The following is a 27,116-nucleotide window of genomic DNA, read 5'->3' on the forward strand; positions in this document are numbered from 1 at the left end:
CCAAAAATGGAGATTATTTAGGCCAGAATTGCATTAGTTGAGAGAAGGTTTTACAACTAGAAACCCACGGAACTGTCATTTAGAAACTAAAAGCAAACAGCACCATACACAAGATATTTGTGATAAGGTAAGGAAAGCAGCTGTCAGTCTATATTTGACATATGCATTAGATGTATAGATAAATTGTCTTCCAGTTAAAAATCACCGTATTGAATTCTATAAGACTGACACATTTACTCAGATTTGACAACATAGAACGCACACATGCACAGAGATATGGCTTAGCATTCTACAGCTAGGTATAATTCTTAGGTGTCACCATAAAAATTATCTTAAAATTCTATCATGTTAAAATCTCCCCTTAATGTGGGACAGACTGGACTAGTTTGCTATACATACTGGCAAATCAGGGCAGGGGGCGGGGCTGATGGGGGTTACTGTGGGTTGCTCTGACTGGGTTGCAGGCCACACTGGTTTGTGTGGGGACAGAGTGTGTGCTGGGCAGAACCAGGCTGGACTGCAGCACCTATTGGTTCCAGTGGAAGGCAGGGATGGAGGCAGAGCCGACCCAGCAATGGATGGTGCCAGGCTCTTTGCTTGCTAATAAATACAAGAGTCTGGTCTGTGAACACCTCAGACAAAGTTTCTTTGGGGATCTCCCCAATTGAACTGCTAGACTCAGAACCCTAGCCATGAAAAGAGAGAAGACAGAACAAATCAATCAACAGACTCTGCTATATGTTGGCAGTGAAAAACTGGGCAAATGGAGACTCTATGATGGACTATGCCAATCAGTGGATTCTTCAATGACCTCATCATGCTAGGAGTGGTGAGACTGGCAGCAATTCAGAACTGTTGAACTATCACGATCCTTGGAACATGCCCCACATCTGGGACCTGGAATGGGTGGGAGACTGGGTGGGGCTTCTCCCTTAAAATCCCCCTTTTACATCAGATATATTAAGGAAACAATACGGAACTAATTGTCTTACCCATCTTCCTGTAGTGCTTGAACCTTTTTATCCTAATTATGTAAAGATTGTAAAAAAATAAATAAATAATTTTTAAAAATCTCCCCTCAAAGCACACTTCTTTACATAATTTAAAAACATCAGGAATGGGCACAAAGAGGAGTAACACACAGCTCTCCTTTCTAACAGGAACAGAGACGTTTAGACCTAACACATGCATCTCACCTTTTGGTGAGCTGAAATCTGAAACCTGTGCATTAAAACATGAAAAGCACAGGCCTAACTTATGAAGATGAAACTGAGTCAAGTGTTCGTCAGTACGCGGTTGAGTTGTTACCTAAAGTTATAATTGGATTAAGTTCTAAGTTGTACAAAATGTCCATGGGAAGATGGAGCTGAAAGTTAATTTTAATACAAAGAATTTTTGAAATCTGTGTATTTTTAAAATATTTATTTTCTGTATGCTTTTTGAAGACCCTCATACATTCTTAGCACCAGTTCATATCTAAATAATTGGCTAAAGTTTTTTGATGAATTAAAATTATTTTTTTAAAGACATTTCTTTTTATTGAAAAGCAGAGTTAAAGAAAATAAAAGAGTGAGAAAGGGAAAGAGAGATACACAGAGAGAGAATGAAATTTTCTATCTGATGGTTCTCTACCCAAACAACCGCAACTGCCAGTGGTAGGCTGGGCCAAAGCCAGAAGCCAGGAGCTTCTCCTGCTCTCCCATGAAGGTCCCAGGGTCCAGCTCCTGGGCCACCCTCCACTGCTTTCCCAGGCCATTATCCGGGAGCTGGACTGGAAGTGGAGCAGCCAGGAATCGACCAGTAACCATATGGGATGGTGGTTCAGTGCCATAAGAACCACTACACTATAGCTTGGACTCCATGAATGAAAATTCTTATCTGGTACATATTTAATTCGTATCTGCTACATAATTAAAGTTCAGTTACAGCTACTTTCTAAAGCTACATCTGAATGAAGATTTAAAGATGCTTTAAAGAAAAAAGCAGCTAAGGCTCTTGGAAACTTAAATCAGAGTATTTATTCTGGGAGATTTTGTTTACTGTTGAAGTACAAAAAAAATTCTCATTTTCAAATTACTATGTACACGAATAGTAACAAGTGAAACAAAAAGAAAAGAAATCTTGCAATGCTGAAGCTTTACAATCCAGAAGATTGGGGCTAGAAGTTAGCAATTCAGGAGAGGAAGAACACAGCAGTTACACACATGTTGTAATTGGGTGGCTCAACTGGCATGAGACTGGCTGGTGATATCTGACCTGGAACACAGGTAGCAGATGGCAAAAGCAAGAACAAAACAAAAGCTCAGAGAAGAAAGGAGCTGCAAACTCATTACGGACAGGTAATGCAGAAACCAACACAGAATGATGGAGTAGAGACTTTGAGTTGGTTCAAGCCTAAAGCAAAGTGAGAAATAGAAGACATCTCTGTGGGGCACAAACAACGGGACTTTTATAGTCTTAATAACTGTAATAAGGTGCAAGAAATGCTGAAACAACAGGTCTACCCTGGCACCAACTACAAGGGATGGGCAGTCATTCAGGAATTACTGAATGAAGAAATCAGGTCCTGAATCACTTTCATCTCCGCTATAAAAATCTTTTGATTTTCAGAACAGCTCATACCTGAGCTGGAACAGCTTCTGGTCTCACCTACGATTTCTCCCTCCACCACCCTATCCTATGCCATCATGGCAACAATCATCTGAAAACACACTGCTTTTACAGCACTCTTCCCCCAGCCTCACGGATCACCACCTTTGTAAAAATACATAGTGACTCTACAATGATTAAAGTCCTCCTGTAGATTACCAGTGAAGCCAATCACAATTTAATCACTTGCTAAGATCAAGATGGAGTGACTGTAAGTCAGAAAGTGACAGTGAGGGTGAGGGTCAAAGCGAGTAATCAAGCAGGTATCAGATTTGAATTTAGAGTACCTACAATACCTGCTCCCTTGGCTATGCCACCTGACCCTTCCAAACGTCAGGTCCCTTAAATCTGAAAGAGAAACATTAATAACACTCATGTATTACCAATACATTTATTAATATACAAGAATAAAAGAAGCCAGTGATGACTTCACCAATAATGGCTAGCATCCTTAAAAACCTTAGTTTGTGCCAGCCATTATGCTGGTTTACATGAATTAACCATTAAAGTATTGTGAGTACTGTAAAATACTATATAAAATGCTAATTATTTTTTTCTAAGTTCACTCAAACCATCTGTTAGTAAGTGAGCTCTAGAATCTCAATTGTGTTGATACAGCTATGAAAAAAAATGCCAGTCTCCTCTGACTTTCTTTCCCTTGTGCAAGGACAGTCACATCCAAGATCAGCAATCTGTGGGAAAGGTTGGAGAGAAACAAGAGACACGCTATTCTGCTATCATATGCTGCCAGTGCACTACCTTCTGCAAACAGAAGTGTATTTATGTTCCTACTGCAAATATTGGTTAGTCTAGTTGCTACACAGGAAACATGGCCATCAAGTTCTAGTAAGATAATGGTGAGGGGTCAAAAAAAAAGGGGGGAGAAAAGGAAAAACACCCAGCTCAATCGTGTTAGGAGTTCTGAATTCGAGTCTTGTTTCTGCCTTTTGCCAGCTGTGCTACCCTTGAAGTTACACCTGGGAGCGGAAGAAATGAAGGGCCATGAATATTTAATATGCAGCTGTACCCAAATGCTAGAATTTGTTCTCAACACTTACAGGCATCAAAGAACTGAGTTACAGAAGCAATGGTCCTCAAACTTGACCCTTTTTAAAAATAAGTACCCATGGCATATTGTTCCCAATTGAGACAAAATCAAAATCCCATCCCTGACAACAGGCAACCACATACAAGGCCACATACAAGGCCACAGGGTTGACATGATCTTTTGGAAGGTTCGCTATTTTCAAAGCTTTCCTCTCTTTATCATGCCTTGCAATGGATGCTAAAATGTCTATTTCATATAAAAGGGGTCTTAGGAGACTTGAGGGAGAAAATGATCAAAATACAGAATGTAATGACCTAAAGGATCTTTATTCATAAACCCAACAAACATTTACTCAGTACTTTCTAAGTGCCAGATGGTAGATATCAAAACCTAAGCAAAGTAGCATGAAATACATGGAAGCAACTCCTTTTGTTCTAATAAATTAGATGGTCCATTTCAGCTGCTTTTATAAACAACAGAAGCTGCTGAGAGTGTGATCAGGAGCCAGTACCAATTACTTTAAGTGGTTGCAAAGGGCATGTTACCAGACCCATTCTGATATCCTTCCCCCAAATTGTCCCTGGCACCATAAACGTATGAGCATTTCTTTCACTAGAACCAGATGACAAGGGGCCAGTGTTGTGGTGTGGCTAGTTAAGCCTCCACTGGTGATGCCTGCACCCCTTATAGGAGCACCAGTTTGAATTCCAGTTGGCCTATTGCAATCTAGCTCCGTGCTACTAGCAAAATGGTGGGAGAAGGTCTGAGTGCCTGAGCCCATGCCAGTCCCTGCCACACCAGAGCGCAGGCAGGATTCTGACTTTGGTTTGGTTCAGCCTTAGCCACTGTGGCCATTTTAAGAGTGAAGCGCCAGCTGGAAGATTGTCTTTCTCTGTCACTCAAACACATACATATACACCCCACAATATGCTTGGGAGGCCTTAGTAATTAACATTTTCTGTCATTAAGAGTAGCCTCAACTGCCTGTACCTAAATGCCATGATACACATAAACAGCAGAATATTGGAATTTGGATTGCAGCTGCAGGACTATAACATTGTAATAATTTGCAGGAAAATGATGGTGAGGGAAATGGGGAGGGAGAAAAAGGAAGAAAGAGAGGAAACCCTATAACTATAAAACTGTATCATGGAAAATAATAATAATAATAATAGTAAAGGACTATGAAATGGAGTAACAGAGGGAAGAGGAGTAGTTTCGGTGTTGGTGAGGTAGTTCACTGGATAATCCTCCATCCATCCCATATGGGTGCCAGTTCAGGTCCTGGCTGCTCCACTTCTGGTCCAATTCCCTGCTTTTGGCTTGGGAAAGCAGTGGAGGATGGCCCAAGTCCTTGGGATCCTGCACCCATGTGGGAGATCTAAACAGGACCCTGGCTTCTGCCTTCAAATCGGCTCAGCTCTGGCCATTGCAGCTAATTAGGGAGTGAAACAGTAGGTGGAAGAGTTTTTTTTTGTATCTCTCCTTTTCCATGTAGATATGCCTAACAAACAAGCAAACAGATAAATCTGTTTTTTTAAAGTCTAGCCTTTTAGCAGTGGACATTTAGCCAAGTAGTTCAGATGTCTGTATTCTTGGACGTGAGTGCCTGCATTCAGGTCCTGGCTTCAAGCTGCTGACTCAAGCTTCCCACCGATACAAAGCTCAGGAGGCAAAGCTGATGCCTCAAGTTACTAAGTCTCTACCACCCTCACTAGACACTTGTACTGTACTTCTGGCTCGAGCTCTGCTTGAGCCCTGCTCACTGTTTGCATTTCAAGAGTGAATCAGTGGATGGGAGTTCTGTCCATCTCTCTCTCTGCCTTCCAAATTAATAAACAAAATGTATATACCCCTGGGAGGCATCCCATGCTAATTCAGGGATTGTAAACACCAACATCCCACTGCCTCTCTCAAGGTAAATGCTTCCAGGGGATTACAACGTTTGCCCGGATGAGTCCAAAAGGAGCTGAAGGAACTTTTCCTTGCAGCAACCACATCTACTGACATGGCCATCCTCTGATGCAACACTATTTATATCCTTTCTCAACAAAGGTGATTGACAAGCACTCCAAACCTAGTTGACAGCCATCAGGGAAGATATGACATAAGATTCATGCATGCATTGGTGCCCCTCAATGCCACATCATGGTGAATGAAGTGTTTTGTGTCATTAGTATTATGCAAAGACTCAACCACCCATTGACAAAGCCTTATCTTCTTAAAACAGCCTAGGGGAAAAAATAGTCCAGCTGATCTTTTGGTGCATTTTGATAGTGCTTTACTGCTGTCTTACCAACAGGCACAGAGTCCTTCACATTACCAACCAACACTGCTGACGGACACTGACTGCACTGAGAAAACCAAGTTTGCTACTTAGGTGTGGGGTGGGAAGCTACACATTGCATAATACACTGAATATACTGCCAGGGTCTGAAAGTTTGTTTGACCCCAAATTTCAAAAGAAATGTAATCCCCAATAAGCCACTATCTTTATGAGTGGGATCTTTAAAAGATGAATAGCCTGATTAGAGAATCAAGATGGCAGAACAGGGTAAGGAAACGTTTAAATGGACGGAAAAACATTTAATCAGGATGAAGCAGAGAGGACATATTTCAGGAAATAGGAAAGGACAGAACAGCAGAGGGGTACCTGGAGATTGACAGACACAGGAAAGGAGCGGACACAATGGTGTGGTGTTGCAGTGACTGATACCCCAGCACCCTTCAGCAAATGGTGCCATGAACTCCACCAGCAGTGGAACTATGCCAGCAATAAGGTGGAAAGGAACATTCACTAGGAGCTTAGGAGGTGAACCCTGACAAAGAACTGCCAGTCCTGCTGGTCTGTTTGATTTGACCAGGAGTAGAGACAGAGCAGCAGTTCCCAGATGGGCAGTGCAGTGTAGGAACAGGGTGGATTTCATATCCCAGTTTGCCTCCTAGAGCCGAATTGGGCGCCATTTTGCTTATGCAGATGCAGGCAAGGGCTATGGGGCAGGACTGAGCATGCACAGAGCTGGGAGTGAACTCATTTCTGCCTCAGTGAACTACAACAACGTGGCATCCTATGGGTTCCACACAACAGGTCTGGGTAGCCCTCGGACCTGACGGCCAGCAGATCAAGAACTCTAGTAGTGGCACATCAGGAATCATTTCTTACAGTGTGGCAAAGAACTTAAGACTGCAGGGGACAACAGTGAGCTGCATATGTGCAGAGCTCAGCGAAAACTCACTGAACTCAGTGCATTGCGCTGGTCCCGCAAGAAAATAATACCAACTGGTCCCGCAGGAAAATAATACCAATTATGACAATGTACGGGTCAAAATAGGTCTGTGTGGCCCTCAGACCTAACAGTCAACAGCTTCTGGCAAGATCAGCACCACCAACAACCTGGCTATATAGAACACCTAGTGTCTCCCTAATCCTGGGACCTACTCCAACTGGAAGTGGGAGGAAGGTTGTACAGACAATAGTGCAGCCTCAGCACGGTATCACAGGAGGTGGAGACCGATGATCCAGGAGCTGGGGCTACAGAGACCATGGTGGAAATCTAACATAAGAACCCAGACCTGAAACTTGCTGGAGGGAGTGGGACCAGTGGCTGCAAGCAAAGAGCCGTGTACCAACTGCAATAAGTAAAATCATACTGTAGACCTGTGGATGACAGAGCTTAGAAACCTGCCCCAAGGAGAAGAATCTGATAACCAGAAGTACAATGATCAAGAGCAAAAGAAGAGACAGAGGCACAATGAATATTACTGAAGACTCCCCTGCAAAGGAGTAAAACCCTTTGCCAAATTCAGAGTTAACTGAGGAAGACACTGAGAAAATGGAAGATACAGAATTCAGAACATTTGTTAAAAATTGCTTATCTGGGCCCAGCGCGATGGTGCAGTGGTTAAGGTCCTCGCCTTGGACGCCCAGGATCCCATATGGGCGCTGGTTCTAATCCCGGTAGCCCCCCTTCTCATCCAGCTCCCTGCCTGTGGCCCAGGAAAGCAGTCGAGGACGGCCCAAAGCTTTGGGACCCTGCACCCGCGTGGGAGACCCGGAAGAGGCTCCTGGCTTTGGATCGGCATAGCATCGGCTGTTGTGCTCACTTGGGGAGTGAATCATCGGACGGAAGATCTTCCTCTCTGTCTCTTTTCTCTGTATATTCGCCTTTCAATAAAAATAATAAAATCTTTAAAAAAAACTGCTTATCAACAACAAGAAGCATGCAAAGCAGGTATTCAAGGAATATGTTGCACTGGAAACCAATCAAATGAAAGCTGATATATCAGAAATAGAGACTACAGTGGAGCAAATTAAAAGTACAGTGGAGAGTCTCCAAAATAGACTGAAGCAAGCAGAAGAAAGAATCTCAGAATTAGAAGATATTTCCTGTCACCAGGGGAAAACAACCAAAAAGCTGGAAGCAGAGCTGGATCATGCCAAAAAAACTATTCAAGAATTGAAAGACACTATTAAAAGGCCAAATATAAGAGTTATGGGAGTCCCAGAAGGTGCAGAAAGAGAAGCTGAGTTTGCAAATGTATTTAATGAAATAATAAAAGAAAATTTCCCTAATCTGGAGAAAGAATTGGGAAACAACATCCAGGAGGGGCACAGAACTCCCAACAGGCTCTCTTCAATCGAACATAAGGAAAAGATCCTTAAATGTGCATTTGAAAACAAATCAACTGACATATAAAGGAATGCCATTAAACTCACAGGAGACCTCTCACAGGAAATTCTACAGGCCAGAAGAGAATGGAGCAACATATTCCAGATTCTAAAAGAAAAAAATTGGCAGCCCAAGATAAAGTACCCAGCAAAACTTTCCTTTGTTTTTGAACATGAAATAGAATTCTTCTACAGTAAAGAAAAGTTAAAAGAATATGCCTCTTCCAAACCTGCCCTACAAAGGATACTTAAAGATGTTCTCTTGACAGAGAAAAGGAATAGCACCTACGAAAACCAAAGGCAAATGGAAAGAACATCCCAGTAAAATAACAACAGAAGACAAAAATCAATGAACAACCCATTGCTAAAATGACAAAACCAAATTACCACCCATTCATATGAACCCTGAATGTATACAGCGTAAACTCTTCAATCAAACATCACAGATTAGTAGACTCGATTAAAAAACAAAACTCATTTATTTGTTGTCTACAGGAGACATAGTTCACCAACAAAGATTAGCGGAAACTGTATCGCATGGATTTTGATTTTATTTTTAGTTCCATCTCTTCAAAACACTTTCCTCTGATTAAATGTTTCAATGACTCATAGATCATACAGAAGCATTATTTTCTTCAAGAACGTTCTTGATTTTCTTTTCCATTTCTTCAGCTACATATTAGTCATTCAGTAGCATGTTATTTAACTTCATGGTGTTGTTAATTTTCTTCCTGTTGTTGATTTTGTTATGTGGATTTTCATTTAAGGGGATGTATTGTAACTGTAATGGAGACTATTATATCTAGTAGCATGTTATTTAACTTATGGCATTGTAAATTTCTATTTTTCTTCCTGTTGATCTTGTATTGTGGCTTTTCATTAAAGGGGATGTATAGTAACTGTGTGATGGAGACTATCATATCCAGATGTGAGGATACAATGTAGTATGCATCTCTACTTCCAGACCAACGATGGACTCCCAATGAAACTGTTTACTATATCTTGACAATAGGATGCTGGACTCTGCCATTGTCCATGCCCGCTTATGGACATACCACTGTGTATGGGTAACTGTACTATGATAATGATATAGGGGAACTCAGTGGGTGGGGAGGAAATTGGGAAGGGGATAAGGAATATCCATAATCTATGGAATTGTATCATAAAATGATAATAAGTTAAAAAAAAAAAAAGGCTGATTAGTTCCAGAGAGCACTCCCCTCTTGTGGAAGGAATAAGGACCCTTTCAAACGAGGTCAAAGGGAATCACTTTGTCCCTTCCATCATAAGAGCACAGTAAGAGCTGCCGCCCAAGAAATGTGCTTGCACAGACACGGAACCGGCTATGGCCTTCATCTTGGACCTCCTGACCTCCACGCTGAGAGCAGTAACTTTCCCTCATTTAGAAGTCATCAATTCTAAGGTATTCTGCCATTGCATCTGAATATACTAAGATTAAGTAAAATATAACAGTCTTCAGTCCTACAAATGTCTGACTTCCAAAAAAAAAAAAAAACACCCAGAAACTAGAAATCCAAACACTTATTTCTGTATAATAATATCATCTAACACACTTTCATGAATAGGACTACATCTTGACAAATCAGAAGGGTAAATTCTTAGACGTTATTCTGCATAATGTCTAAGGTAATGCCATGCAAAAGAAGTGGTACAAATCATCTGATGACAGTGATGATGATTTTTATAAAAATATAACTTTTTCTGGAGTTGATTTACTAAAAAAGCAGTCCACACAATTACTATAAATAACTAGCCATAAAGACTTAAAAATTAATCTTCACTCTAGGGCAAGTTTTTGATACACACGGGGGGGGGGTCTATCATCAAGATTTTTTGTTAAGAACTGTTCTATTAAGTCACTTCCTACACAGTATTTTTATGCTTAAGGTACATGTGCTAAACATTACCACGACTCTCTGTGAATCATAAAAACAGCCATCATTTGCACGTCAACATGTATAAGTGTTTAGAGAAGGCAAAAGTACAATGCATTCAGACCTTATGCTGTAAAAGTTCCACAACATACTGTGCAAGTGCTTGAAGCACTGAGGAGAAAGCAATGGAAAACAGATTCAGCACAGGGTCCATCGAGTTCCGCAACTGAGTCAAAGTCCTAGAAATCACACAGCAACACACCGTCTGCCGCAGGCCAACACATGGCTCCCATTCCTCTGTGTGACTTGTGGTGAAATCTTAGTATTGATATGCTTTTGGACTGGCTGTATCAAGAAGCACTTTATTCTTTTTTGGCTCATTAGTTATGATATCATAGCTATATTATGGATGAGAAAATTGCTTTGCAGAGAACATTAACTTGTTCCTAATTATTGAACCAGTGAGTGCCAGAACTCAGTTTTAAATCTATCAATACTTACTGTCTTCGTAGATGAAAAAATTAAGATCAGTGTGCACCATGAACTACTGTTTTAGAGAATCATGGTAAGTTATATGATGTTGGTTGTATTCATTGGAAACCTATGGACATAGTTAGAACAAAACAAAGTTCTCCATCCAATTATAGAGAAAAACACACTGAGATTTCATTAACAGAGAGCTGTAAAGATATTTGGTAGGGAGAAAATATTAAAATCCATTAATGATATGATACAGCATTTTCATACTTGGATTATTAATTTTCAAGGTGATGCCAAGAAGCAGGAAAATCACATGTTTACCTGTCAACCATTGAAAAAGTTTGCAGTGTTGGAGGAATCCACCATGGGGGGAGGGGTATGGGAGGGGTGGGGGGAATCCCTAGCGCCTATGAAACTGTACTACACAATACAATGTAAGCAACAATAATAAAAAAAAAAAAAAAAAAAAAAAAAAAAAAAAAAAAAAAAAAATAGATCTTTAAAAAAAAAAAAAAAAAAAAAAAAAAAAAAAAGAAAAAGTTTGCAGTGCTTCTCTTGGGTAACTTAACCAAGTGACTCTCAGATATCTGTTTAAATGTGGTCATCATACATCTGAGTGCCTTAAAGGAGGAGCAGAACTGGCCACATCAGCATCACCCTGTACAGATGTGGCCGACCCCAGACCTCCTCAGCAACCTGCTATAATGAGAACCCTGCCATGAGGCACTCAGGTCTGGACACCACTACAAGTACCCCTATCTGAAATGGCCAAGATAAGGGGACTTCAGGGTTCAGATTTTAAAAAAAACTGGGGCATCTGCATAATAATAATGAGACCTTGTGGGACATGACTCAAGTCCAAATATGAAATTCATTTACGTTCCCTTACACACAACTTGCCTAAAGGTGACTTTATTCAACAGTCTGGGCATACTGTTGTCTTTCTTGTGGCCAGTCACCTGAGATCAGGTGGAAATTTTCCATTTGCAGTGTCATGTCAGCACTCAGAGAGTTTCGGATTTTGGATTTTCCATTTAGGCATGTTCAACTCAAACAACCTCCCTTACTCTGTTCTAGATTTTTCACAAGCCCAGTGTTAGCTTACATTGCCAGAATGAACATGCTTATGTTAAGAAACACATTCTTATATTTTTAATACACACAACAAATGGTTATAAACAATTCCTCAGAAGATTTAAGTTTTTGTTCAATGACTAAATGCTTTTTCTACAGCAGAGGTAACATTTACTAACCTATGTTGGGAAGTATTTCATTTTGTAATTTTAAGTAGAATTGTTGTAAACTGGAAAGGCAGGAAAGAGAAGATAACATTTCAAAATATCAAAGATAATTCCATTTAGTTTTCTTAAAGTAAAATGTTCCAGAATAGCAGTTCCTAATTATGTGTGACAATACCAATTTGGCGGTCAGAGGATATGTAAAACAATGAACAAAAATGAAAAGGATAAACAGAAAATGTAGCAAAAGCAATGTAACAAGTTTACTGTTTTATGAAACCCTGGTTTCAGCTCGACACATTTTTACCCTAGAGTACAGTGTCATAACATAGAATGTATTTTTATAAAGAGTTCTGCTTAGGAAATTCCTGAAACTTACTGCTGAGTAGACTGATAAAGACCTGTTAATATTTTTCAATACTTTTGTTGGCAGATGAAACCACTCAAAAAAAAAACAAAATTATCCATCACTCCATTTCTCCCTAAGATACCTTTGGCATGTTACAAAATCTCAAACCCACGGGCCAGCACGGGGTTCAATAGGCTAATCTACCTGCGTGCACTGGCATTCCACACAGTTGCCTGTTCTAGTTCCAGATGCTCCACTTCTCATCCAACTACCTGCTGCAGCCTGTGAAAGCAGTGGATAAAAGGCCCAGGTCCTAGGGATCCTATACCAGTCGGGCAGACCCGGATAACGCACCTTACTCCTGGCTTCACAGTGGCTCAGCTCTGACTGTTGCGGCCACTTTCGGAGGCATTAAGAGGCAGAATTAGAAGAAAAAACAAAAATCTTTCATCCACTGGCTCACTTCCTAAATAGCTACATCGGCCAGAACTGGGCCTGTTCAAAGCCAGGATCAATTTTCTGGGTGTCCCGCACGGGGGCATGGACCCAAAGGCTCTGGACATTCTCTACTGGTTTTCAAAGACCATTAGCAGGGAGCTGTATCAGACGTGGAACATCTGGGATTTGCACTGAGGACTAAATGGGATGCCAGCACCACAGGTGGAGGCTTAACCTAGCACACATTTGGCCCCAAGAAATCTTATTTCATAGCAGTGTTCCTCAATTTAAATAGAAACTTACTAAAAACTAAATGATGAAGAATTTACTTTTTATTAGTTTTCCTACAAGGGGAAAAAGGTAAAATGCTTGGACTATTAGTTCTAGTATTCCCAAAGAGGCTTAAAACTTTGATGAGAAATAATCTCAATCTATTTAGTATTCAGAGTGTCATATGATAACACCTTAGCAACTTGAGATAGTTTATAAGGCATTTCAAAGGGTTCTTGGAAAAATGGAATTCAAGGACACATTTTGTCATGATATGCCTTCTTCATGAACTTTATGAAGATCCCTTATATCCACCTACTTGAAAGATGTCTGTGCCAAAATAAAGTTCTTTACTCCAGATACCATGAGCTTTGATTTTCAGATATTCCAATTGCTTAAATGGTATCGATATTTTATAGTTTGATTGCACACTTTACTGAAATGTCCAAGATTAGAATTACCCCTCTACTCAAAATACCAGAGAAATAACCACTCTACTTGCAGGCTCAAGGCTTGAGCTGATCAAGCACAAAGGTTATGTTTAAGAAACTAAAACCTGTCAGCTTATGAGTAATTTTTAATGAAGAACCACAACTGTCAAAACAATAAATAACAGGCAAAAGTGTATACTAAATGTCACATTTCTACACACTCTCAAAATTCCATGTTTAATTTAATTTCCTACAGAAATTCTATGCTTAAGTACTCAATCTCCCTAAGTTTTGCCTTGCTCAAACATTAAACTCAACTATTTTTCCTTCAACTTTTATTTATACCTTTTTAAAAGATAAGTCTGAAAAACACAAGGATATAAGAAGAAAGTAGGTAAGAACTGATGGAGAGAAAGAGATGACACAGAGGAGTCATCAGAAGCAGAGGGCTAGACTGGACACACACCCCCTGCTCTGGAGGCCTTGCTTCCAAAGAAAATGACTAGGGGAAACGGAGAGAATTAAAAATCCTTTTAATACAGTGTAGCTGGTTTTATATAAAAATCTTTGCTTAGAAATATGTATAACTGTATTCAATATACACTTTAACATGCCGCAGATACATCCAAGAAGTTTGTCTTTAGAAACTGAATCCCAAGCTCATTGAGAGTTTTAGTAAATAAAGAGAAGCCAGCTTTGCTGGCCCTCCCCACTGGCTGTGTCATCCACAGACGTTGTCATTACTTGCTCTTCCTGCTCTTAATGTTCGTCTTTAGTACGTTCTCTGGCTTTTCCTGGAGGACAGCTGGGAAGTCTAAGAACTTCCCGCTGAGTCCAGCCGTGTCCCCATTCAGATCTGCTCCGCTGTCTCCTTGCCAGAGGGCGAGTTGAAGCTTCTCTCTGCCTAGTAGAATGCTTGCTTGGCTCCTGATTTTTGCACCTTCCCAATTTTAAAAAAAAGTAAACATTATCATAAAGATCCCTTTGATTAGAGGTTTCATTGGTGCAATTACCATTAAACCTTAATAAGCCAAGGTTTGCACGTCGCTGGCTGATTCTTCACGATTCTTTTAACCTTTACCTCCCCCCGCCCCAGCCCAACCAGACAGAAGCAATTTCACAGAACCATTGAGCTCAAGGGAGCTCATCTCAATCGGCAGAGTGAACTTGAAAAATTCCAATCCTGGGATGGCAAAAAGAAAAACACTGTTCATCTTCCAAGCTTACCATGGAGTAAAAACAAAGTTTTCCTTTCAGAAAAACAAAAGAAAACAAAAACTGGACCATAAAAAAATGACTCACTGAACAAAGCTGTTTTTTTAATGCCGCTAGATGAATGAGTCTGGGGGATTTACTGTACAGCCGTGCCACTAAGCCACAATTCCGTACTGTATTCTTAAAAATCTGCTGTGAGGTTAGATCTCACGTCCAGTATCCTCATCAGAAACAAGGAAAGAATTGATGGATAAATAAGTAAATAAGTGAATAAACAAATAGGGTGGGAGGAAGCTTTGGGAGTTGAAGAACAGATTTTTGGCATATACAGTGGTTGATGGTTCTATATTTGTAAACTTAGCTTTAAACTCATTAAATTGTATGCAACTAGTAGGTAGAACTTCTTATAGGCCAATCATGCCTCAATAAAATGGTTTTCAAGACAGATCAACAAGGTTAACAAAAGTACCGAGTTCTTGGTATCAATTTTTAAAATTCAGTTTTTGACTATCTGGTGTCCCCTAATGAAAGATGACTTGACAATTCACATCACTTTCCACATTGCATCCTCCCAACATGACTATTAATGACTTCTTGTCCATTTCTCACCATTTGGTGTTTTCTCCATGTGTGGATTCTTTTTATGTGTCAGGATTGTTATTAATCTTCATAGTATACATTTATTAAGTTAATCATTAGAAGTTGTTTTGTTAGTCCCACTCCTTGCCACGCCCCCCCCCCAAAAACGTGCATTTGGACGACCTGGCTTTGAATTTTGGTGCCTGGGGAAGGAGGTGTTTGGGGAGGAAGAAAGGCAGTGCAGTTATGGATGTTTCAACTTAGTTTGGACAAGCATCATCTGATGTTGAGTTCTCTGCTTTTGGCTCTACAAGCACCAATCAGCACCAATCTATATCACAGGCCAAAGACCTATGTATGGAAATGGCAATATGCTTCCAATTTAGAACAGATTTTTTTTTACTACTTATGAAAAATGCAATTAGTTGGATTACTTCAAAACGATTACTTACATTATATGGAAATATTACTAATAACGTCTAAGAAATAATTTATTCACTTTGGACAATACACAGCAAGACCTTCTTCTCATTCTTTTCTGCAGGCTTCCAACTCTCGTATGTTGTGCCCCACACAAGTTGTGAAGTCTCCATTGTACACAGCACAACTATCCTTTCTACCTTTGGCTGCAGGCATGCGTCTGTAATAGCTATTCCTAACTGTTTATACTCTCTGTGTTTCATCCCCTCTCCCAGTCTGAACTGTGCAGACGAGCCAGAGCCTTTATGTTCACATAGAACCTGACTTCTGCGCTTTATTCACCCCCTGGATGGATGGGCAACACTTCCCAAAAGGAAACATCACTCGTCATCCCCACAGAATCCTATTCACTCATGTTGGAAATGGCAAGGTAACCTCTGATCTTTCTCTCCCTCTCTTATTAGGTTCAATTCATTCTTTATATTAGTTGCATCTGTTTCATTTGCATTCCTGTGGACATCTCAATAACCCAGAATCTTGATATTTCGTATAAATACTAGATTGTCACAATATAGATAATTATTCCTCCTATTACAAAAGAGTGGTCTATTATCACTAAGCCCCCATCACATTAACATCTTGTCACTATTTCTATAATAATTTTGATTATGGTTCTTGACTACAGGATCAATTCCAAAGTCTTCTATAATCTACTTTAATTTTTTTTAATAATACCTCCCTTCACACTTGTAAACAGACTCCTAGCTTAGCCAAGTTGGTCAATTTAACATCCAGACACCATGTTCTATGCATTTCCCTGCCATTTCCTTCATCTAAAGGACATCAAGCTTGATTAAGCCCCACCTCTTCTCTTGTGTCTCAACTTGATAAACTCTCTCGCAATGTTAGGGCTGAAGGGAGCTCATTTTCTCTGGTTATAAAACAAAAATCTTTGGGAGAAATGAAGGCCAAAGGAGCACAGGAATATGAGCTTCTCTTTTGGAATGCACCTTTTTACAAACACTTCTTGGTTGCTTCCTATATGCCAGGAAGTTGCTTGTACATGGACTTAGAGTTTGGTGAGAAGGTTGCACATCAGCTATTATATGAGTAAACCCTATTGAGTGCTACAAAGAAGAGGGAAAGGATGGGATTTCTTGAGGCCTGGAGGATGCACAGTTGAGGGAAGTGGTGAGGCATGCAGTGTAAATGAGAAGCCAGGGAAAGAAGTGATTCAGCAGGAGAAGGTTCCCTGGTGTGGCAAAGAATGCCAGGATTGAACTCTGTAAGAAAGGTGGAAGACTGCCCTGAGGCAGAGGAGTTGCCGGAGGACTTGCAAAGACTAAACTGTGACCTGAAGGCTGCAGTGTGGTGGTGGTGAGCACTGAGGGCTGAGGCTGCAGAGCCAGCGAGGGACAAGAACTTGCCAGGTGTTGGAAGGCCCTGTAGAATGAAAGTTTCCGAGCTTTACCCTAAGAACCAACAGACCCAGTAAATCACATTCCAATATGCTTCAAGTAAGGATAGAGGCCGACCCTGTAAGAAGAAGAGATGCAGTCACCAAGTCAGACACTATTTGCTCCGTAGAAACACCTGTATCTCAATCACTCCCCTGATTGGTGATTTCAACCATCCAAGAGGTTTTTTAAGCACATTAATGTAAAATATTAATGTAAAAGTGCAACATTTTTAATTGTTTTCCACTTAGCTTTGACCAGCAGTCTTATTTGTAGAAAGGGATTTTTCAAAGTTTACTGAAATGTATATCATGAAAAATATAACAGATTACAATTGTTTTGGGCATAAAAATAAACATCTTCAGTTTCCCTTTTCCATGAACTTTCTGAAGTCTCCCAGTGAATGGATGTGTGTGCACCCACAAATACTTAAGGGAGTGTGAGCCAGTTTTATGTTTTTCAAAAATGAAACATTTCAAATAAGAACGATCCAGGAAGTCCATTTCACTGGCCATGCGTTGGTTCTGTAGCTGAAGTTAAATATTCATTTTCATGTTTTTTCCCCTAAGTACTCTAGCAACAGAAAACATTTTAAAGAAATAACAACAGAAATTTTCCAAACTTAACTGTGTTTTAATTTTATCCCGTAAGTGGTAGGTAATGAATTTCAGAATGCAAATACAACTTTAAATTATTTCCTCCAAAGTTTCACTTATCTCAAGGTCAAGATTTAAGGAAAAGAGACAAAACTTACTATTGAAAAAAATACCTAATTTTTTTTTTAAACAAAAGCCACTAAGGGGCACACAACAGGCCAAGAAGTGGGAACAATTACTCTTAGAACAACCAGTTCATTTAAACATTGGTCTTGCCAAGAATAGAAAATCCACTTAATTTAAATTCATGCTTTCTTCATTTTGACTGGGAGGAGTTTCCATGTAATACATTCCTTCTAATACATACAGCACACATAGCGCCCTTCTGCCTTTCACTGGCATGGAACACGCTGCAGTCAGGGAAGCCAGCCAGGAGGTGGCAAATCACAGCACTCAGACAGTGGATCCCAGTGGCTCTCACGGGTGCCATGTCTACACTCCAGCGAAAAGTTTATGAAAAACTCTTGCTGATCCAGACACCTCACTCCATCTGGCTCTATGGGTTGAACCTGTCTCCCGTCCTCTGCCCCTCCAGGTCACAGCAGGCACAGGTCAGCCCTTCCTGGACCCCCGCCGAGGTTACCCCATTTCAAACACTGAGAGAAGTCATCTACACCAAGTGGTAACCAACTACCCAACTGGTGGGTCATACCACCCAGTGACACTCAGACACACTCCTTCCTCCCAGCCCTGGGCACGGGACTTCAGTGTATGTACGCATCTTCATGTGAAGGGTTACTTAGGTCAGTATTTGAGACATGTATTTGGCTTAACATTGACGGATGAGATGGGCTTGCTGTAGTTTTCTTTTTAATTGAGTGGTACTGGGAAGAGGACATGGCTAAGGATTTGAGCTCCTCGAATGTCTACGCTATTCAGGTTCATGGCAAAATTGTTCATCTCCTAACTGTAAACACTTAACCTTAAAAAACGAGATGGGTGAAGTCAAAAGCCAGCGGAGTCACAGACCTGGGAACAAGCAGGTCTGTAAACACTACACGAACACCCACTGCACTCTAGTGCGGAATTTACTGCAAGAAACACATGAAATCAGTTCCTAAAGTTGACCACGTACAAGGACAAGCAGGAGAGTGTCCTGTGATCTATGTTGTATAGGAAACCCGCCACCTGCACGGGTCTGTGAGCAGTGCTGAGGATACAGAGTCCGCACTCCACCTAAGTCAGGACTCAGGCTGACCAGCAACATCACCGTGTTACACACAGGACCGCCTTGCGCAGCCAGTGGCTTTCAGTTCCAGCCTACAGGGAGAGTCAGGCAGGAAAAAAGAAAATTACACGCAAATGACCACCAAGCACTAACACGAACCAGACACAACCGTCAGCTGTAATTAAACAGTAACTAGAAAACTTTGCCAAAACTTTGAACTAAGATCTTCTTACATTCCTGATACCCGAAATGATAGGGAAAAATACATTTAGGGACTTCTAAAGGGAAACCCCCCGCCCCCTACATTTTGGCTTGTTTTAAAGCTGTCTTCCATATCTCAAAAATCCACGCCTTAGCAAAGACCTGCTGTCAGGAGTTCATTTGCCTGAACTTTAAATTAGCTAATACTTGAGTCCTACCTCGGGAAGACTTCTGGGTGTTTTCAGCAATGCCTTGTCTCCCCTTGCCTTTACGGGGTTGGGGGGTTAGGGTAGGGGGGAAGTGGGTAAAGTAGCTAGACTTTGTTGACTAATTTAAACCTCCAACAGCCTTCTCTTCCGGTGAATGGTTCATTCATACCAAAAACGTGCCACCCCACTGAGCTGTCTTCAAATTCCATCCCACTCCCTCTTTAAAGCTGCACCCTGCACGGGAGAGTTCACGTTGGGGCACCTACCCAGGACCCCCGGCCTCTGGCCCGCAGCCCGGGCGGGTCCTGCTGTCAAACACCACCAAGGCAGAAGCGCGCCCCAGCTCCGGGAGCAAACGCCTCGCCGGGGTCCCTCAACCCCCAAGTTCTCAACTTAAGTTTGCTGGGGGGAGGGGAAGGGGGTGCTGGGCAGCGCTACCCACAACATCGCGGGGACAAAGAGAGCGGGGCTGGGGGCTTACCGGGACGCCCGATTTTAAACCGGGAAACAAAGCACAGCCCCGTGAGATGGAAGAGGACGAGGGGCAGGCAGGGCACCCGACAGCGCCCGGGTCCCACTCGGCTCCCGCCCAGGGCCGCGCGCGGGACGTGCAGCGCCCCAGCCCGCTCACCGCTTCACTCGGATGATCTGGTCCCGCATGGGCTTGATGTCCTGGAAGCTCTGCTGGTTGACGAGGCTGTAGACCAGGATGAAGCCCTGGCCGTTCTTGATGTACAGGTCTCGCATGGACGCGAACTGCTCGGTGCCCGCCGTGTCCAGGATCTCCAGCACCGACGGCGACGAGTCCACCTCGATCTCCTTGCGGTAGAAGTCTTCGATGGTGGGGTCGTATTTCTCGATGAAGGTGCCGGTCACGAACTGCACCGTCAGGGCGGATTTGCCTACCCCGCCCGAGCCCAGCACCACCACTTTGTACTCGCGCATCGTCCCCCCGCGGCCGCCGCCCGCGACATAGACCTACGGCCGCCGCGCTGCTGCCCCCGGAGCCCGCCCGCCGCCTCCCGAGGCCGCCCGCACCTCCCGGCCGCGCCGGGCCCCCGGGCGCCAGCTGAGGGCGCGGCGGCCCAGCGCGTGGGCCCTCCCGCGGCCGACGGCAGGCGCCGAGGGCGAGCAGGGAGCCGGAGCCGCCCGAGCCGCCCGAGCCGCGGCCCGCAGTGCCGCCCGCCCCGCCCCTCGCGCCTCCACGCCCAGCTCCCCGCCCGCCGCCGCCGCCGCTTCCCCCGGCCCGGGAGCGCGCCCGCGTGCCCGCCGCCGCCCGGCCGCGGGGAGGGCCTGGCGGCCCGGGGCGGAGCCCGCCGCGTAACCCCGCCCCGGCTGCCGCGAGCCCGGCTGCCGTGGGCCCCCGGAGGGGAGGCTCGGCCAGGCCCGGCCCCGCGCCCACAGCCGCCGGCGCCGCCCTCGCAGCCTCCGAGGCCGACGGAGCCCACAGGCGGGAGTCTGAGGAAACGACCGCGCCGGTCCGGCTGCCTCAGCCCGGTGCCCCCCGCCCGTGTGTCAGCGTTCTAGAACAGTTCTGGATGGACCTGACTGACACCTAAACGAGGGAAGCTGTTTTTTGAGGGGATCAGCACTCGCAGGCCTCGGCCTGAGGTTGTAAAACCACAGCGAAATGGAGTTTATTTGGGAACGAGGGGACACTGAGAGGGGGGCGTCCCACGGCCACGACGGCCCAGCGCCCCAGGCGCCCGCCACGGGCGAGGCGTCGCGGCCGAAGCCGGGCCCACGCCCGAGGACGCCGCGGGAGCCCCGCCCCGGGCCCGCCCACCGCCCAGGCCACGCCCACCGCGTCGTGTCCCGCCCCTCCCGCAGCGCCAGGCCCCGCCCTCCCAGCGGCCCGCCTCCAGCCCTGCTCTTCCCAGGCTCCGTCACCCGCGGGCGGCGGGAAAACGCGGAGCGCGGAGTGGCCGCAACAGCCTGCGGAAGAGCCAGGGACACCTCCTAGCAACAGCCCGCAGGGGACCTCGAGTAGGAAGCCGGGATTCATTGCAGCAAATCCAATCACGTCCCTGGACCCCAAGGCAGCACTTGCAGCCAACGGAGAGTAGCCCTTGTGCCACGTGATGCTCTCTCCTTCAACCAATCAGGCAGGTGTCTCGATGCAGGCTTCCTGGGCTTCTGCGCACGACCCGTGGCCAATCATAGGTGCGCTGAGGCGTGACGGAGGTCTGGCTGAGCCAATCCGAGCTTGAGATCCTGGCGGGCCGGCGGGGTGTGGGAGGAGCCAAGGTGGAGGCGCTGGGCGCTGCGTCCTTGTGTGGCGCAGGGATGCATTGGTCCTAGGCTGGAGCAGGGATGCGTTCCTCCTGCAGCCTCTCCGCGGCGTGCTGACCCTGAAGGGCGCGGGGTGGTGGCGCGGGGCGCGGGCAGACACGTCTGTGTTAGGGCGACAAGCGTCCAGGGCCCCGGGTGGATGACTGCAGTGGAACCTTCCGCTGGAGCCCCTCCTCGTGGGCACCACCTGTGGGGTTCAGTTCACAAAGGCGGCATCTCCAGCCACCTGAGGTCTCCAGCCTTAGATCTTAGTTACTGGCACGCCCACTCATACTTTAGATTTATTTTATTTTTATTGGAAAGGCAGAGAGGAGTAGAGACAGAGGGAAAGATATTCCATCCATTGACTCACTCCCCAAGTGGCCCCAAGTGGCCACAATGGCCGGAGCTGCACCCATCCGAAGCCAGGTCTCCCACACGGGTGCAGGGTCTCAAGGCTTTGGGCAGTCCTCGACTGCTTTCCCAGGCCACAAGCAGGGAGCTGGATGAGAGGAGGGGTCACCAGGACACAAACTGTTGTCCCATATGGGATCCCGGGCATGCAAAGCGAGAACTTCAGCCACTAGGCTACTGTGCCGGGCCTCCACACATACTCGAGTAGAGGTGTCACATTGCTGGGTTGACTTGTCACTGATTGGATTTACCTTGCTGCATCCTTCCCCGACTAGTGTACACATGTCCATCACTGTTTCGCGTTTGTAGGGATGACACCTTGTGGTTCTAATGCTGGATTGTGGCATACCCTCCACCATTCTCCTTCCTCACGAGGACTGGGGAAGAATTGCGGCCGAGTTCCTCTAAACACAGGTGCTGTTTAACCATTTTGTCTGTCCGTGATGGACGTCTACCAAAATAATGATCATAATAATAGTAAGGCAGTGACCCGCTGCCGCTATCACTCCCATTATGCAAGAATGGGTAATTTGTATTAGCACGTCTGTAGTATAAACGACAAAAGTTTTAATTTGAAATAATTGATGGCAGCTATCCTATGAAACTTAAACTGTGTGGGTCAATACCCTTGGGTGATTCGATTTGGCACCCCCCCAGACATGCCGAAAGCTCTTAGCTCAAGCCCGTTATGTAATATGATGTGCTAGATATCCCTACGTGTTCAGCCCGTTTGTGATTGTTTTTGAATATTTCAAACGTTTTCCTTCTGCGATTGGTTGAATCCCCCATTGCAGAAACCGTGAATATAGAGGGCCGCCTGCGTAACTCAGTTCTTGCTTCATGATTACATGTCACCAAAAATACTACAGCGTATGTGAACTACCATAATCAGCAGTGATGGCAGACAGTGGAGAGAACAAAAAAATGCACGGTGCTTTGAGGGGATTGAAACCCAACAGCATTTGCCATTTCATCTGGCTCTGTCGTGTGGAGAGGTGAAGCTGAAAAGGCTCTCTCTGCCGCTGCATGCAGATGTGCTGGGGATCTCGGCATTTCTTGTGTAGATGTAACAACCCATTTAGTGCCTCCCTCGCATTACAGTAGAACTGAACGTTCACCTCTGCAGAGGGTGCAGCGTCTCAGTGCTGTTGCCGTTGTCAATGTGCTTTGGGAGGGTGGTGGGTCTGGAGAGTGACTATTTTTAGGCCCTTGAAAATACTCTGGATTGGAGGGCGTCTGATAGAAAATGTCACAAAACACTGAGAGGTCACTCCAATCACTCCACCGAACACCACTTGGGGGGACCATGTTGCTCCTTCTTAGGGTATTTCCCCTGACCTTTCATCAATGCCAGTGTTTTGATCAAAACTGTGGGGACTACATCCCAGGAGGTAGTGGCGGCTCATTGATGTGTCTCATAGCAACGAGCAGGAGGTGAAAGAAGCAACAGGTAGGAACGGGTTTCCCACCTCTTCTTTAGATGGGAGAACTCTGCTTTGTGAGGGAATGTGAAAAGTTGATTGAAAGATTAGTGGCTGTAAGGAGAATTTGAAGATTTGGGTGGGAGATAGACATCTTATTTTTTGAATCCTTAATCATATTCATTCTTGTGCTCTGTTCAAAGAGTCGTTTTAGTTGTAAAAACTATGTCTGTTCATTTCTCTGTAGGGAAGTCAAAATAGAAACAAAATCAGTTGAAATTGAATTTTCCCCAAGAACTATTAATCTTTATGGTGCTGAAAACTTAACACTGTACACTCACACTGCAGGGTCCCTGCACTTTCAAAAAATACATTGCTGGGAGAAAAAAAAAAAAAAACTTCATGTCTGCTCTCCTGCTGGATCTGAAAGGGAGTTATCTCACCTTTATCCAGATCCCCTCAATTGTCACATTGTGTTACCATGGAAACCCAGCTCCTTTATTTCCTTGTGTGAAAGATGTTGGAAAAGGTGGAATGAGGTGGGAAAAACACTTTGTACTGGGATTTGTTCTTGATGCCAGTAAGAAACAAATATGTAAAGAAACAGATGTGAAGGAGGCATGAAAGAACGTTTATGATCTGCCCCTGCTTCTTGGCTGTAGCGCCCTGATTCCCACTGCACTTTGTTCAGACCTTCTTGTCTCTGGTTCGTGTTGGAAGGGAAGGCCACCTCAGTATGTTTTTGTGCCTAGGCAATGCTGATGGCAGCGATCAAGGAGCAAAAGGCATGGTCCTAGCCTCTGCGACTCCTAACGGAGTCAATAAAGAGATGTGTATATGAAGAGGAGCCAATTGAAGTGGTTCTTCATTTGAAGGGACAGTATGTCTGAATCCTTCTGAAATGAAAAGAATTAGAGGAAGAATGTTAGAATGTATGAAATGAGTCAATGAAAGAAAAATCCATCAGTTGAAAAAATAAATGTTTCTATAGGCAACTTTAAGCAGAACAAGATTTTGAAAGCAACGGCTTAATGATTAAAATATAGGGAGACAAAAGGGAAAGGCCTGAAGAATCTTAAGAAGTTATGAGTTCCGGGGGAAACAGAGCTTTAGTGTGGTTCATTTCACTAAGTAGCAGAAGTGCAGACACGAAGTTGTTGGCATACCCAGCATTTTCACTTTATTTGTGCCAAAAACCTGGGATGAATCAGAATTAGCAATTAAGAGCAATGGTTTTCCCTGTACCCATGGCTGGTACAGAAAGAGACATGTGATATTTATTTTTCATTTAGTTTCTTAATTATTTGAGAGGCAAAGAAACCGGGGTGGGAAGGAGAAGGAGATGAAGGAGGAAAGGAATGAGAGAAAGGAGGAGGAGAGGAAAGAGAGAGAAAGAGAGAGGAAAGAGAGAATTCCCAGCAGAGTAAGAAGAGGAAGAGGAAGGAGGAGGAGAGAGAGCGCTCCCAACTTTGTTTTATTCCCCATGTATGTGTAGCAGGCCGAAGCTGTAAGTTTGGAATCTGATCTGAGCCTCTCATGTAAGAAGTCTAGGACCCGGGAACTTGAGCTGCCATCTGCTCCCTCTCACCACACATGTTTGTCAGACACTGAAATCAGGAGTGAAGCTGGGACTGTGATTCAGGCTCTCCAGTGTGGGATGCAAGCATCCCAGATGGCTTCTTCACCAACAGGCCGTATGCCTGACGTGGTTCTTGTCATTGGAATGGGCAAAACCCATGCACCTGAGAGGATCTGGGGAAGTGTAACAGGAGTGAGGCAGCATGAGGTTGCCAAACCAGTGCTGACTGTGCCTGCCTTTGAATTTAGAGCTAAGTAAACAGCTGCTGTCCTTAGAGTCTGAGTTAGGTTTTCTGCATTCTGCAATCCGTTCCAACTGTTAGAAAACATGTGAGGGACTCTAGGCAAAAATAATAGTTAAAAAAAATCAGTATTTGTATTTGCAACTACTTTGCTTCTACTCACGTACAGCGTGGTATTTTACAGATAATACTTCATGAGTACATGCTATGTAAATTTCTTTAGGCTTTGGGGATATAACAATGGGCAATTAGCCAAAATCATTTGTGTTTTATGAATGACAGACATCAAGCAGCCAAAATTATATGTGTACATCTATGTAATAATAGCCATACTTGAAAGAGAGACTAGTGTAAGAAAATGTAAAATTATGAAGGGAAGCATTAACATGTAACTAAAAAACAAGTAAAATTGAAAACAAACACTTTCCTAGGACGTGATGATAGATGGTCTGGACAGGAATTTCTTCCAGGAGTTCAGAAGCAGAAAACCCAAAAGGGTAAGCTGAAGGGAGTTCATAGAGAACCTGGTTTTGGAGAAAGCAGACCAAGGACAGGACAGGTAAGCTGGGAAGGAGTGCTCCAAACTGAGACTCACTTGATTCCCTAATTCCCTCACGTTCTCTGTGATCGCCTGGGGAGAGAGGTGGACCAGAAGCCAGAAGCAAGATCTTAAAAGGCATAAAAACATAGAAAATAATGAAGAAGTAGTACAGATTGCAATTAAGATTAAAGCATTGTTCAAAACTCGTGAATCATTTGGAAAGTGAGCATCCGCAAAGGCTTGCTTTCAGAAGCTGGTTCGGCTCGAGGGCCTTAAAGAAGGACAGAGTCGAACGTTCTCAAGTAAGAGCAGAACGCGAGGAGCAGGAAAGTGGAAGACAAGTAGGAAAACGGTTCTCACTTGTTTCGTTTGTTTATTATAATAGCTGTTATTGACATCATTATGTAAAAGCAAATGGAATTTCAATGCATAACTATTACTAGATCAATAACATATAGATAGTCTTTTGGTAAGTAAAAGTATTTTCTCTAGATACCTTTTTGTACCTTGCTGCAGATAAAAATCTTTTCAATAAAAACCCTTTAAGAAATAATAAGGTACAGATTATTGAAGAGTTGGGACAAGAAAAAAACTCCCCACAGATGTGCCAAATGTAAAAGTATAGAAGCAATGGCAAGTACTGCTAATAAAATTCAGAAGTTTATTAGGTACATGTACTTTCTGAGTAAATATGAGTGCAATAGTTTTTCTAATGCTCTGTTTTAATATTTAAGATTTTATTTATTTGAAAAACAGATTTACAGAGCAAGAGGGAGAAGGCAGAAAAAGAAAGATCTTCCATATGCTAGTTCATTCCCAAAATTGGCCACGCCGACCACAGCTGAGTCATTCCGGATCCAGGAGCCAGGAGCTCAGTGTGGGAGCCAGGATCTCAACACTTGAGCCATCCTGCACTGCCTTTCCAAGTGCATTAGCAGGGAGCTGGACCACGAGTGGAGCAGCCAGGATACAAAACAACATCCACATGGGATGCCAGCATGCTGACAATGATACTTATTTCAAGCCATAGGGCTGGCACCTCTAATAATATTAAAATAGTTTTAGAAAGTTTAGCTACTCTGATCATTGTGACCACTTGGGGAATGAACCAATGGAGGAGGGTCTTTGTGTCTCTCCTTCTCTCTGTGGATCTGATTGTCCAGTAAAAATAGATAACTTTTAGGGCCTGGTGCAGTAGCCTAGTGGCTAATGTCCTCACCTTGTACATGCCAGGATCCCATAGGGGCCCCAGTTCGTATCATGGCGGCCCCACCTGC

The 27,116-nt window shown here is 43.8% G+C and overlaps 1 protein-coding gene across 3 annotated transcripts in view; it reads right to left on the reverse strand.

The window, feature by feature from the left end:
- The window catches only part of RAP2A (RAP2A, member of RAS oncogene family), a 38,519-nt gene extending 18,142 nt beyond the window's left edge, over nucleotides 1-20,377 (reverse strand). Inside the window, exons 1-2 of one of the 3 annotated variants that reach the window (XM_040991201.1) lie at nucleotides 20,183-20,377; nucleotides 20,004-20,131 (exon numbers count right to left, since the gene is read on the reverse strand). In XM_040991201.1, the coding sequence (XP_040847135.1) occupies nucleotides 20,004-20,131; nucleotides 20,183-20,317 (263 nt within the window). In that variant the 5' untranslated portion in view covers nucleotides 20,318-20,377. Of the gene's footprint in view, nucleotides 1-20,003 lie in introns of all 3 variants that reach the window. The other 2 variants (XM_040991202.1, XM_040991200.1) reach the window with 2 other exon arrangements.
- Between the last annotated feature and the right edge of the window lie 6,739 nt (nucleotides 20,378-27,116).

This window comes from Ochotona curzoniae, unplaced genomic scaffold (genome assembly GCF_017591425.1).
Source record: "Ochotona curzoniae isolate NIBS_2020 unplaced genomic scaffold, NIBS_Ocur_1.0 contig_64, whole genome shotgun sequence".
NCBI classification, from domain to species: domain Eukaryota; kingdom Metazoa; phylum Chordata; class Mammalia; order Lagomorpha; family Ochotonidae; genus Ochotona; species Ochotona curzoniae.